At 40.5% G+C, this 13327-nt stretch overlaps 1 protein-coding gene across 3 annotated transcripts; it reads left to right on the top strand.

Annotated features, from left to right (window-relative positions):
• The first annotated feature begins 986 nt into the window (after window positions 1-986).
• On the top strand, window positions 987-9776 carry LOC139175758 (C-type lectin-like). 3 transcript variants are annotated; one of them, XM_070767023.1, is made up of 7 exons: window positions 1696-1781; window positions 3730-3836; window positions 4586-4650; window positions 7776-7870; window positions 7997-8140; window positions 8271-8385; window positions 9487-9776. In XM_070767023.1, exons 3-7 carry the CDS (start codon window positions 4599-4601, stop codon window positions 9552-9554), a joined length of 474 nt encoding a protein of 157 aa, XP_070623124.1. In that variant the 5' UTR covers window positions 1696-1781; window positions 3730-3836; window positions 4586-4598; the 3' UTR covers window positions 9555-9776. The 3 variants fall into 3 exon arrangements, with proteins under 3 accessions (XP_070623123.1, XP_070623124.1, XP_070623126.1); XM_070767025.1 differs by lacking the exon at window positions 3730-3836 and having other exon boundaries at window positions 1701-1781; XM_070767022.1 differs by lacking the exons at window positions 3730-3836; window positions 4586-4650 and having other exon boundaries at window positions 987-1781.
• Window positions 9777-13327: the final 3551 nt, after the last annotated feature.

Here is a 13327-nt window from a genome sequence, read left to right as displayed (position 1 = left end):
ATGATCTGAACCAAAAATTGCTTCATTCAATCCAAACTGGGTTTTGTTTTTTCATCAATTGAAACTGGAGCTTTAAACAACAAATGTTAGTACATGGCCATATTTGCAAGGTCGTGGAAAAGGAGGAATTGCAAGGATGAACTGTGAAACATACACTTGAAGGGATATAAAAATCTCTCTCTAATAAAAATATAAGGCTACAAAGTTGCATTGTGCTATTGCTTCGGCATAATTTTAATCCATGTGGCATTTCATAACTATTAAGTTTAAGTTTAAGTTTAATCAGATTTGTATGCCGCCCCTCTCCGCAGACTCGGGGCGGCTCACAGCAATAGCAATACAATGTAAGACAAATCCAATATTTAAATTAATTTTTAAAAACACCACAAGTTAAAACCAATCATACACACTAGCGTACCATGCATAAATTTTATAATTTATGCCTAGAGGGAAGGAACATGTCAATTCCCCCATGCCTGACGACAGAGGTGGGTTTTAAGGAGCTTACGAAAGGCTAGGAGGGTGGGGGCAACTCTGATATCTGGGGGGAGTTGGTTCCAGAGGGTCGGGGCCACCACAGAGAAGGCTCTTCCCCTGGGTCCTGCCAAACGACATTGTTTAGTTGACGGGACCCGGAGAAGGCCAACTCTGTGGGACCTAACTGGTCGCTGGGATTCGTGCGGCAGAAGGCGGTCCCGGAGATATTCTGGTCCAGTGCCATGAAGGGCTTTATAGGTCATAACCAACACTTTGAATTGTGACCGGAAACTGATCGGCAACCAATGCAGACTGCGGAGTGTTGGTGTGACATGGGCAAATTTAGGAAAGCCCATGATAGCTCTCGCAGCTGCATTCTGCATGATCTGAAGTTTCCGAACACTTTTCAAAGGTAGCCCCATGTAGAGAGCATTACAGTAGTCGAGCCTCGAGGTGATGAGGGCATGAGTGACTGTGAGCAGTGTAGTGAGCAGTATTGCAATGTAGACCAAATCTTTCTAGGCTAACTCACTCCTCATCCTACACCTCATGAATGAGTAAGCTACACATTAAGCCATCTTTTGTCTAATTAGACATTACTGCAGACATTACTTTCACTTGTGTCAGAAATGTTCACGTCATCTCCTTCAACCTTTACAGAGTCCCACCCAAATTAGCTTCCTGCTTATGATTCTGGGCATTTGTCCAAAATGCTAATTACCTCCAAATGTCATTACATGCTACTGTTTGCATATTGCTGTAGCTATATTCTACCCAGCTATTTTTTGTTCTCTAGCCCCCTGGCAAAATCAGCCCTAAGGCAGGATGCTAGTTCTAAATGCGGAAGATCTATAAAGCATTCATTGCATGCAATTTATCTTTCTGGTTAAATCAACATCCACGGGAATTCTCTAATCAAAAAGAAAATCCATGATAATACAGGGATCATATCTGCAGTTTTATTAAAGTTTCCTGCAAGAGCTGAAAGAAACTTAAACGGAGTATTGTTTATATTGTTCATATTTTATACAATTATAAAGATGTTGGCTGCTGCTTGTGAAGTTTTAAGTGTTGCTGGATACTTTCTATGTCAAAATCACCGATAGCATTGTAACTTGCATCTCCCATTTCATTCTAAATGGCCCCCAGCTTAGCTTGCCTACGGTTACACAACAAGGAAGAAATACTTCATCCTTTTGCCCCAAGTTTCCTCCAGATTCCAACAGAGATCTGGATAAAAGCAGTAGTGTCAGGAGAACATGACACTCAAAAGCTGAATATCAAGGGAGACTTCTTGAATTTTGGTGAGTGTGTAAGTACTTATGCTTGAGACTCTGCAGTGAATGGGCAGACGACTTTCTATTGCTTACAATTTGATAATGGGCAAGCAAATAGAACCTACATACACATTTTCATTCTTAGTAAAATCTTCTAATGTCATTCTTGTTTAAAAGGCTAGGTAAAAGGGCTTTGAAAGATATGTTTACAAGAAAAAGAAAACTCCTTAAAGATATATCATTAATTTCACATTGGGTGCAATTTTAACAGCAAGCTCTGTTATTTACAACCCTAACCCTGTCCTTTCTTCCCACTTTTTTTTCCTGTTTTCTCATCCTTCCACTTTGTGGTTTTTCTGTTGCTCTTCAAGATTTTTTTTCTGAACCGTTATCTCTATTACTGCAAAATCAACTTGTCACAAATGGGAAATTGCTGTTTGGTGAGTTCATCTTGGAATGCTGGCAATAGCAAAAATTTGACACTTTGAGCTGCTGCTTTTCTTCCCTCAGTTCAAATCTTTCAATTTGTCTTGGTAGAATAGTCTAGTTGTTAACCTGATTAGTTGAGAGACTCAGATTGAAGTTCCTAATCGACAACAGAGTTCACTTGTTGACATTCACCAAATAATTTATTTCAGTTCAGACTAACCAATACTGGTCAGTTCAGTTAATTGCCTTCCTCTTTTGGGTTGTTAAAGATCACTAACCTCTACTGTGTTGCTTTGAATCATGATTTTTACATAACAGAAATGTATGGTGAGGCTCAGTTTCCTCCATATTCTATGTTGTGGACCTAATCCTGCTGGTTCAGTAGCCTTTAGCGGTGTTTTCTTACACCAAAGCACAGAATGCTAAGAGACTGATCAACACAACTTGTTCTGCTAGTTGGTCACTGGTCTTCATCATCATCTATTCTTACTCACAATAGTAGAACTGTGATGAATATCTCAGAGACCATGGCTAAGTTGTGGACATGATTATTTATCTTCCACGCCCAGAATATTTCAGCTGTGAGGATAAAATTATAAGAGACTAATACAGAGACTATATATGTTGTGTTCAGTTTAAGGAAGAGTGAATGTGTACACATTTTTTCCTCTCTCTTTCTCTACACACACACACACACACACACACACCTTGTGGGAAATTGACAACTTTGTGCCCATTTCTGGGAATCAATAAATAACTGATTCTAAGGAATCTGCTGTTGCAGAAGTCTAATGGTCTTCTGCCCACTGATTGGGAACTATCCGTTTCATAGGTTTTTAAGCAGATATTTTAAAACCATCTGTCTGAAGCAGGGGTGGACAGCAGGCAGGACAGGGTAGAATGCAATTCCACTGGCGGAAATGAAGCTGCATGCACAGCTCCAGTTGACCGGCGGCAGTAATTTCCTGGATTACCGGTCTCAGTTCGGCTCTCCTTTCCCCCCCCTGCTGCTGCTGCTGCTGCTGCGTCTGCACTCCTTGCTTTTTTCCTCTTTCCTCCTTCCTGGCCTCGGACAAGCTTCCCTCTTTCCTGCCCAGCTCCCCTCCAGCCTCAAGCAGCCACCTCCCAAGGCCAGGAGAGCCACGCTGAAGCAGTCTGGGCTGCGGTCTATTTTCCCCTCACGAAGCCCTCACTCTGCCCACAGCTGAGATGAAAAGGCATTGTGCAGTAATAACAGTTCACTTGAATGATGATGATTGTTCAAGCCATTCCCACCTGGTCACATGGCCGGCAAGTCACTCCTACCCAGTCACATGATGATCAGGCCACACCCATAAAATAAGCCACACAGGAGCCACAGTGTGGCAGTAAAAATTTTGGCTGCCCATTACTGGTGTGAAGTAGTGTAGGGTTTCCGGCCTTAGCAGGGGGTTGGACTAGAAGACCTCCAAGGTCCCTTCCAACTTTATTGTTGTTGTTGTTGTTGTTGTTATTATTATTATTATTATTATTATTATTATTATTATTATTATTATTATTACCTCAGGATTTATTATTGACACAAAGGAACTGGGAGTTTTCTTCACACCGAACAGCCTGTTTGCTGACACAAGAATTAACTTCTACTCAAAGACACAAACTTTATCCAATCAGGTGTGGCGCCTCCCTTCAAATTGCATTTTCTCTCTCCTTCCCACCTTCTCTCCCACCTCTCACCTCCCTCCCCTCTCCCTCCCCCCTCTCTCTGACATTTTGGGTTCATTCATACCTATCCTGAACATACATAGGTGTGTGTGTGTTCAGGAGTGGTATGAATCAGCCCAGAATTTCTTTTATGGCTTCTTTCCTGGAAACATAATGCTAAATTCTTGACTCAGATTTTCCATAAGTGGAACTTTATCTACAGTATGTCAGCTTTTCATACAAACCTGTGATTAGGGAGTCACTATTTGATCTCTCCTTCAACACTTTGTAAATACTTAGTTACAAAAGCTTAAAAGGTTTAAGGGAAAAATGTAGGTTGGAGGATCTAGTTCCCTCAAGCTTTTAAAAAATTGAAGTAGGTCAAAACAAAGATTTACCAGTATGCTTAACACGGCTCTTTTAGTTAAGCTTTCCAAAGAAAGCCAAGGTTATAAATGGATTATGACTTTGTGATTTCTTTGATGTATAGTCTGTTTTCTTAAGGAGCTGAAAGTATCTATATTTTATGCTCACAAGGTCAATTCTATGAAGTAGGCCAGGAGACAAAAGAGTAATTGGTCTAAATTCATGCAAAGAGCTTTGCTGGTTCATAGTCCTAATCCCAACACTTTATCCCTATACAATACTATCATTCTCTTCTGGTGTAATAAATAAATAAGTTTTTTAAAAATGGAAACTATCTCTTGATTTCCTTTTAGCTGAAGAGCAAAAATGAGACCTTTGGCCTATATTAGTCTTTGGCTTCTTGGCTTCTTTATGGCAGGTGAGTTGTCCCTTACATATATATAAAAGGTCTGTAGTCCAAGAAGAAGGGTGAAGACAGAGAAATTGTCAAATATACCAGAATGGAAGGCCAACATTTACTTATTTGTTTGTTTGTTTGTTTGATTGATTTGTATGCCGCTGTCAATATTTGAAGATAATATTTGTAGCTCAAAGTTGAATTATGGAATCCTTCTTCTCTGGGCTTGCTTTTATTTGCCTGCAAGCATTTCAATTCCAGACTAGATAACTATGCACATGAAGTGCTCTAATGAAGTTACCTAGACTGGTAATGAAAATGTTTGCAAGCAAACAACCAAGCTTAGAGAGCACGACGCACAATCTAGATCAGTGATGGCGAACCTATGGCACAGGCGCCACAGGAGGCACGTGGAGCCATATCTGCTGGCATGCAGAATCAGCTCCAACATGCATGTGTGTGCCAGTCAGCTGATTTTTGGCTTGCACAGAGGCTCTGGGAGGGCATTTTTGGCTTCTGGAGAGCCTCCAAAGCAAGACGGGAGAGGGCAATTTTACCCTCCTTTGGCTCCAGGGAAATCTTTGGAGCCTGGGGAGGGTGAAACAGGAACTTAAAGGGGCCACCAGAAGTTGGGAAACAGACTGTCTATGGACTCCAGAGGGCCTCCTGGGGGTGGGGGAAGCTGTTTTCGCCTTCCCCAGGAATAGAATTATGGGTGTGGGCACTTACGCATGCACAATAGGATGCAGGCATGCTCTTTTGGCACCCAAGGGAAAAAAAAAGTTCGCCATCATTGATCTAGATCAAGGGTCCCCAAAACTTTGGACCTCAGGGACCACCAAGGTCATTCTTTTAAGTCCCATGGACCACCAAATTCGTAATTTTAAATCCTGCAGACCAGTAACATGATTTTTTAAAAAGATAAATAAATTTGTAAAATAATGATAAGAGAACTTCCACTTTATCAATATGAAATGCATCTATTTAACATAACAAAATTATAAATGCTTATTTAATTGTAACAAAATCAGAAATGCTTCTTTAATCATAACAAAATCTTCAAAAGTTGTTTAATTGTAACAAAATTAATAAAATTAGTTTAATTATTACAATATAATTGAAGCTTTTTCTGATGGTAGCTTGCTGATGTTGGGAAAGTCAGTCCTATATTCCAGAGCTGTAACCCCTTCCCTTCCTCCCTTCCCTTCCCTTTATTTATTTATTTATTTATTAATTAATTGGATTTTTATGCTGTCCGTCTCTGAGGATTCCTTTCCTTTCCTTTCCTTTCCTTTCCTCTCCTGGTTTTTAGGTATATGAATTACATCATATGGGTATACTGTATATTTACATACAATAACAATAAAGTACAGTAGTACCCCTAGATACGAGCATAATTCGTTCCAGAAGGGAGCTTGTATGTCGAGGCAACTCGTATCTGGAACAAATAACTTTAGACGTTGTTTTTCCCCTCCGAGATAACCAAAAGCAAGGATTCTTGCACCACCTAGTGGATGCTCGGCTCGTATCCTGAATTTGAGCTCAGGACTAGAACAGAAATGTCTCTCCCCTCGTGGCTCGTATCTTGAAATACTCGCATGTAGAGCAGCTCGTATCTAGAGGTACTACTGTATTTACATACAATAACAATAAAGTATTTATTTATTATTAGTGCCGCTTTATAAAACCTTAGTAAGACCATACTTGGAATACTGCATCCAATTTTGGTCACAGCTTTACAAAAAATGACTTTGAGAAAAAGTGCAAAAGAGGAGAAACTAAGAGGATTAAAAGCCTGGAGACAAAAACATATGAAGGACAGCTTCAGGAATTGGGTATGACTAGTCTAGAGAAAAGGAGGAGTGTGTGTGTGTGTGTGTGTGTGTGTTTCTGTATGTGTGTGACATGATAGCAGTATTCCAATATCTGAGGGGCTGCCACAAAAAAGAGGGGATCAACTTATTTTCCAAAGCGCCAGAAGAAGCAATGGATGGAAACTAATCAAGAAGAGAAGAAACCTGGAATTAAGGAGAAACTTCCTAACAGTGAGGGCAATTAACCAGTGGAACAGCTGGCCTTCAGAAGTTGTAGAGGCTTCGTCACTGAAGGTTTTTAAGAAAAGACTGGACAGTCACCTGTCTGAAATTGCATAGTCTCCTGCTTGAGCAGGGAGTTGGATTGGAGTAGAAGACCTCCAAGGTCCTTTCCCAGCTCTATTTTGATTGATTAATTGATTGATTAACAAATAATGCTGACAGGGACCCTCCTAATCCCTTGTTTAAAGCAACAAAGAAAATAGAAACATAGAAACATAGAAGAGTGATGGCAGAAAAAGACCTCATGGTCCATCTAGTCTGCCCTTATACTATTTCCTGTGTTTTATCTTAGGATGGATATATATTTATCCCAGGCATGTTTAAATTCAGTTACTGTGGATTTACCAACCACGTCTGCTGGAAGTTTGTTCCAAGGATCTACCACTCTTTCAGTGAAATAATATTTCCTCACGTTGCTTTTGATCTTTCCCCCAACTAACTTCAGATTGTGTCCCCTTGTTCTTGTGTTCCTATTAAAAATACTTCCCTCCTGAACCTTATTTAACCCTTTAACATATTTAAATGTTTCGATCAGGTCCCCCCTTTTCCTTCTGTCCTCCAGACTATACAGAATGAGTTCATTAAGTCTTTCATGATACGTTTTATGCTTAAGACCTTCCACCATTCTTGTAGCCCGTCTTTGGACCCGTTCAATTTTGTCAATATCTTTTTGTAGGTGATGTCTCCAGAACTGAACACAGTATTCCAAATGTGGTCTCACCAGTGCTCTATATAAGGGGATCACAATCTCCCTCTTCCTGGTATCATAGACACCTCTTCTGCTCACCTTATGGTTTTAGACACCTCTTCTTCTTATGTTTCATAGATACTTCTTCTGCTCACCTTATGTTTACGGATAACTGATATATTTTTCTCCTGAGATGGTGTCCATGTCAGGCCATTATAAACAACATAACAGCAATGGAGCTTATGGGAAAATGTAATCTTATAGCAGTTGGGATACTGAGCTCCTCCCTGCATTCACTTATTCCATAGTCATGATATAACCATATTCTCTTTCCATCATTCATGTCTTCTGTGCTTCCTCAGCTTCTGAAGCTGGATTCTGTCCGAGGGAATGGTTACGATATCAGAGGAACTGTTATGGTCTCTTCCACGAGAAGCTGAGTTGGCACGAGGCCGAGGTAAGATAAAAAATATAAATATAAATCCAATAAATAAGTAAAGAAAATAAAAATCTCTAAGAAAGTTGTGAAGAACATGGGATGGATGAAGCATCTCAGCCTCATGTGTTTCCCTCTTGTCTTCAGATCAGGTGCCAAAGCTATGGCCGTGGGACCCACCTTGCCTCCATCCTTACCTGGCCAGAAACATTGATTGTATCCAAACATATCTATGCTTATATGAAAGAAAAAAATGTGGATGTCTGGATTGGACTCCATGATGTTCGCCATGTAAGCATGACCCTCCAGATTTCTCTATCAGTAATCAGTTCCCTGTTCCTAACATCTATCTAACCCCTGTTGACTTGATGGCTCTTTTGTTTGGCTATAGTGTGTACTTCTCCTGTCTTGGTAATTTCAGAATGGGAACTGGAGGTGGACTGATGAGTCGGTTTTCAATTACAAGAACTGGATGGATGGAGAACCCAACAATCTTTGGAATGCTGAATACTGTGTTGCTCTCCAAGCTGCCGCAGGTAGATTTTTCCATTCAGAGAAGGTTGCATGGTTTTTGGGCAGTCTGCAGTCAGGGCTGACCATTTGAAAAATACAAGTAATTCTTGTCTTATGGCTATTCACTCATCAACTGTTTGTGAAAAAAGTGATTGATGATTGATCAAGTGATTGATTTTCATACTAACAACCATTGCAGCATCCCCAAGATCATGTGATAAAAATTCAAGTGTTTGGCAACTGGCATATATTTATGGCAGTTACAATTTTCCAGGGTTATGTGACTGCCTTTTGAACCTTCTAAGATGCTTGCAAAAAGTAAAGTCAATAGAAGAAGCTGGGTATGCTGAAATTGGGTTCAACTCACTTAATGCCCACATAGCTTAGCAATGGAAGTTCTGGTCTGTTGGTAGCCAAAGGTTTAGGACTATATGTAGGTTAAGTTAAATGGATCCTAGCCTAATCTCATGATTCGGCTGATTTTTATAGTAATTGGTAATCAGGATGTAATATGAAGGTGGTCCTCTCAACTGAGATGACTTAGGACCTCAAGAAGTTCATCAACTCTTTTGGTAGACTTGGTGTTCTTTTTCTTTTCTTCCTGTTTTACCACGTTGTTGTTGTTATTGTTGTTGTTAGAAGGGACCTTGTAGGTCATCTAGTCCAACCCCCCCACTCAAGCAGGAGTTCCTTCACCTTTTGAGATAGATGGCAGTCCTGTCTCCCCTTAAAGGTCACAAGTGTTGGGGTTTTCACAACCTCCTCATTTCCAAGTTGAATCTCTCCTTGGTCAGCTTCCATCCATTATTCCTTGTTTGGCTTCTGGTGCTTTCTGTGGTGTCCCCTCAAGTATTTGAGCACTGGTATCATGTCACTCCTAGTTCTTCTCTTCACCAAACCGGCCAGTCTGTGCTATGGAGGATGTAGCCTCAGTACACTACAAGATTTTCCCAGATGCTTTCAATTGATTTGCTATTGCACCATAGTGTTATGTACTGTGTATATGTACATCGTTAGTCTATATTGCTACCCATCTCAGTGAATGACAACTCTGCCTAGAAGTGTGGTGTGCTGAAGAGGGGAAAGGGACAGAGATGAAACTGGACCTCATTTTCTCATTGCAGCTTACAAGGGATGGATCGATGCTGTTTGCTGGAGGAAAAAAGCCTTCATCTGCAAACATCATCTTTAGAAAATGAAGACATCTCTCCTAAAAGTATTATCATTTTGAATCAGGTGGAGATCCATGCTGTTCCATCCAGATGCCCTCTGTTAAAATATTGTGTGCATCAATTGCTTGAACAGTTTCTGTGATCATTGGCTTCTTTTGTATTGTAGCATCAAACAGGACCAAATCTTCGGCACGGTTATCGCTTGAAAGCCATTGTGTCAATAAATATTATTACAATCTGCATTTGCTTCATTTTATTTCCCTCTGAAGTTTCTGTGCATAGTTCTCTCTCAATCAACAGAATAAAGGTGTGTGTGTGTGTGTGTGTACATGTCTGTCAGATTGCTTTTGCTGTAATGGATAGGTTGAACTAGTTCCCTAAAATCAACTGATTTATTCAGCAAAAGAGTCTATTTGGGGAACCTGAAAGATGACAGGCATACACATTGCATGTTGAAACCACGTGTTCAGTAACTTACATCGCCAGGTCAGAGAATCAGGAAACAGAACGGAATGTTGCTCCTTAATGAGATGTGCTATCTGGAGAAAGCTACAGCATGAAAATAAAACAAATTCATATTTACCCAGGGATTACGTGCTAGAAGAGAGAAATGGTATGATAATTTAGAGATTAAACTAAGTTAAATACAATAAGGAACTTAAAATAATGTTGTCTAGATCTAATGTTGCCTAGATCTAGATCTAATGAATGATTTTAAATGTTATTAGAGTTTTTAAAGATCTATCTATCTATCTATCTATCTATCTATCTATCTATCTATCTATCTATCTATCTATCTATCTATCTATCATCTCTATCTATCTATCTATCTATCTATCTATCTATCTATCTATCTATCTATCTATCTATCTATCTATCTATCTATCTATCTATCTATCTATCTATCTATCTATCTATCTATCTATCTATCATCTCTATCTATCTATCTATCTATCTATCTATCTATCTATCTATCTATCTATCTATCTATCTATCTATCTATCTATCTATCTATCTATCTATCTATCTATCTATCTATCTATCTATCATCTATCATCTATCTATCTATCTATCTATCATCTATCTATCTATCTATCTATCTATCTATCTATCTATCTATCTATCTATCTATCTATCTATCTATCTATCTATCTATCATCTATATGGGTGTACCGAGGCGCACCCATGACAATCCGCGTGGCTGCACTTTGGACCATTTGGAGTCTCCGAACACTTTTTGAGTGTAGCCCCATGTAGAGCACATTGCAATAATCAAGACGGGAGGTGATGAGGGCCTGAGCGACTGTGCGTAGAGCCTCCGGGTCCAGATATGGTCGCAACTAGTACACCAGGCAGACCTGGGCAAAGATGCCCCTGGCCACAGCTGAGAGATGATGTTCAAGGCTCAGCTGTGGATCCATAAGTTGTGGACCCTATCTGAGGGGGTTAAGGTTTCTCCCCCCCCCCCCCGAACAATGGTTGGACAGATCGAGTAGTCCTTAGGAGGAAATGCCCACAGCCACTCGGACTTGTCTGGGTTCTGCTTGAGTCTGTTGACCCCCATCTAGACTCTCACAGCCTCCAGGCACTGGCACATCTCATCCACCGCTTCACTGAATTGTCATGGGGTGGAGATGTATAACTGGGTATTATCAGTGTACTGATGATACCGCACCCCCTTTCGCTATATTAATTGGATTTATGTATATTGTATATTGTTTTGATATGTTGTGAGCCGCTCCGACTCCTCCGAGAGGGGCGGCATACAAATCAAATCAAATCAATCAATCAATCAATCAACCAATCAATAAATAATAATACATACATACATTCCAATGGAAGATAGCACTGTTCCATCAAGCAAAATTTTCTGCTAGAGATTTAGAGAATGGGATTAAAGTGAATTTATGCACCAAAGTGGTATGCCTCACAATATAAATACAACGGTACTATAGGATGCTGCATTGTTGTCTACAATTCAGAACTGCATTCAAACTCACTTTTCATGAGATAGATGGTGATATAAATTTGATGAATGCATTAATATTTCACTTGCCATCTTTCCTTGCTTTGAACTAAAGAAGAAGGTGTTATTTTTTATTTGCTTTCCACTAGGTTATACAAACAGTGTTGGTTTTTCAATGTTTATTTCCTTGCCCAAATAAATATTAGCTTAGTGCTCTTTCTTCAAAGCTTTCATCAGTTGCTTTCCCCTTGATTAATGAAAAGTTTTGACCACAATTTTCTTGAAGCACTTAACATTGTAGTTAAGATTCATTTGTTTGGGCTGCTTGTAGCTGTTAAATAGAAAGCTGTCCTCAAAGGAATAGAAATTAATGTGGGAAAGTCTCAAGAGGTGGTGGTTAAATCTCTTGATAAATCTTTGCAGGAAAGTTTGTTTTTATGTCTTTTAAAGTAGTATAATAGTGCTAGGAAATCTGAATAAGATGGTTCTAATAGGAATAATATTTCTAACCTGGTTATTAATAGCAAAGACTATAACATTTAGATTTTTATACCCACCCCATAATGTTTTTAAAGCACTTTCTGAGCAGTTTATAAATGTCATCATATTTAATTTTATTGGCTTCTATACTACCCAATCCCGTAGGACCCAATATTACCTTCAACAATCTGCATCCTCAGTTTACTGACTCAGAAGAGTGGAAGGAGGAGTCAACCTTAAGTATGTCAGGATCGAACTTCTGGCTGTGGGCAGAATCAGCCTGCAATACTTCATTCAAACCACCGTACAGGGGTGGGCTGCTGTCCAGACCGAGGGGGGGGGGACGCAGTGGGGTAGCAGAAATGGAGCTCCACCGCAGAGCACCCAATTTGCACTGAAAGAAGCTGAAAGAAAATGCAGGACATCCTGCATAAGCCATGCCCACAGTGTGGTAGTAAGAAATTTGGTAGCCCTTCATTGCCACCGTACCATGAGGGTAAACAAGAAATTGATTAAAGAATTAAACATGGGCACTACTATGAAACTAAATACTTTATGTATTGTTAGAAACAGGGCTGCAAAGGGAACTCTCATATTTGATGAGAGAAACTATAATGTGAACTTAACAAATTTCACCATATGAATTACCATATTACTTACACATCATTGTCAATGTTTGCAAAGCTCTAATAAACTTAAACCCCAGAGGGCTTTCAAAGGGCACTTGGGGTTATACCAGATGCACTCGTCCACAGTTCAGCAGAGTCTCTTGCTGTGGCCTGGAATAAGGCTGAGACAGAGGCTCTTGACCGGATTGTGCCGTTGCGACCTCTCTGTGGTACTTCTTGACCTCTGAGCGGCTTTCGATACCATCGACCATGGTATCCTTCTGTGCTGGCTGGAGGGGTTGGGAGGGGGAGGCACTGTCCTTCAGTGGTTCCCCTCCTACCTCTCTGGTCGGTCACAGTCGGTGTTAGTGGGGGATCAGAGGTCGACCTCTAGGTTTCTCCCTTGTGGAGTGCCTCAGGGGTCGGTCCTCTCCCCACTGCTATTTAATATCTACATGAAACTGCTGGGTGAGATCATCCAGGGGCATGGGGTGAGGTATCATCAGTATGCTGATGATACCCAGCTGTACATCTCCATGCCATGTCCAGTCAACGAAGCAGTGGAAGTGATGTGCCAGTGCCTGGAGGCTGTTAGGGTCTGGATGGGTGTCAACAGACTCAAACTCAACCCTGATAAGATGGAGTGGCTGTGGGTTTTGCCTCCCAAGGACAATTCCATCTGTCCGTCCATTACCCTGGGGGGGGGAATTATTGTCCCCCTCAGAGAGGGTCTGCAACT

Source organism: Erythrolamprus reginae, chromosome Z (genome assembly GCF_031021105.1).
Source record: "Erythrolamprus reginae isolate rEryReg1 chromosome Z, rEryReg1.hap1, whole genome shotgun sequence".
Taxonomy (NCBI): domain Eukaryota; kingdom Metazoa; phylum Chordata; class Lepidosauria; order Squamata; family Dipsadidae; genus Erythrolamprus; species Erythrolamprus reginae.
Note: the sequence above shows the minus strand (reverse complement) of the source record. Positions and strands in the feature narration are given on the sequence as shown.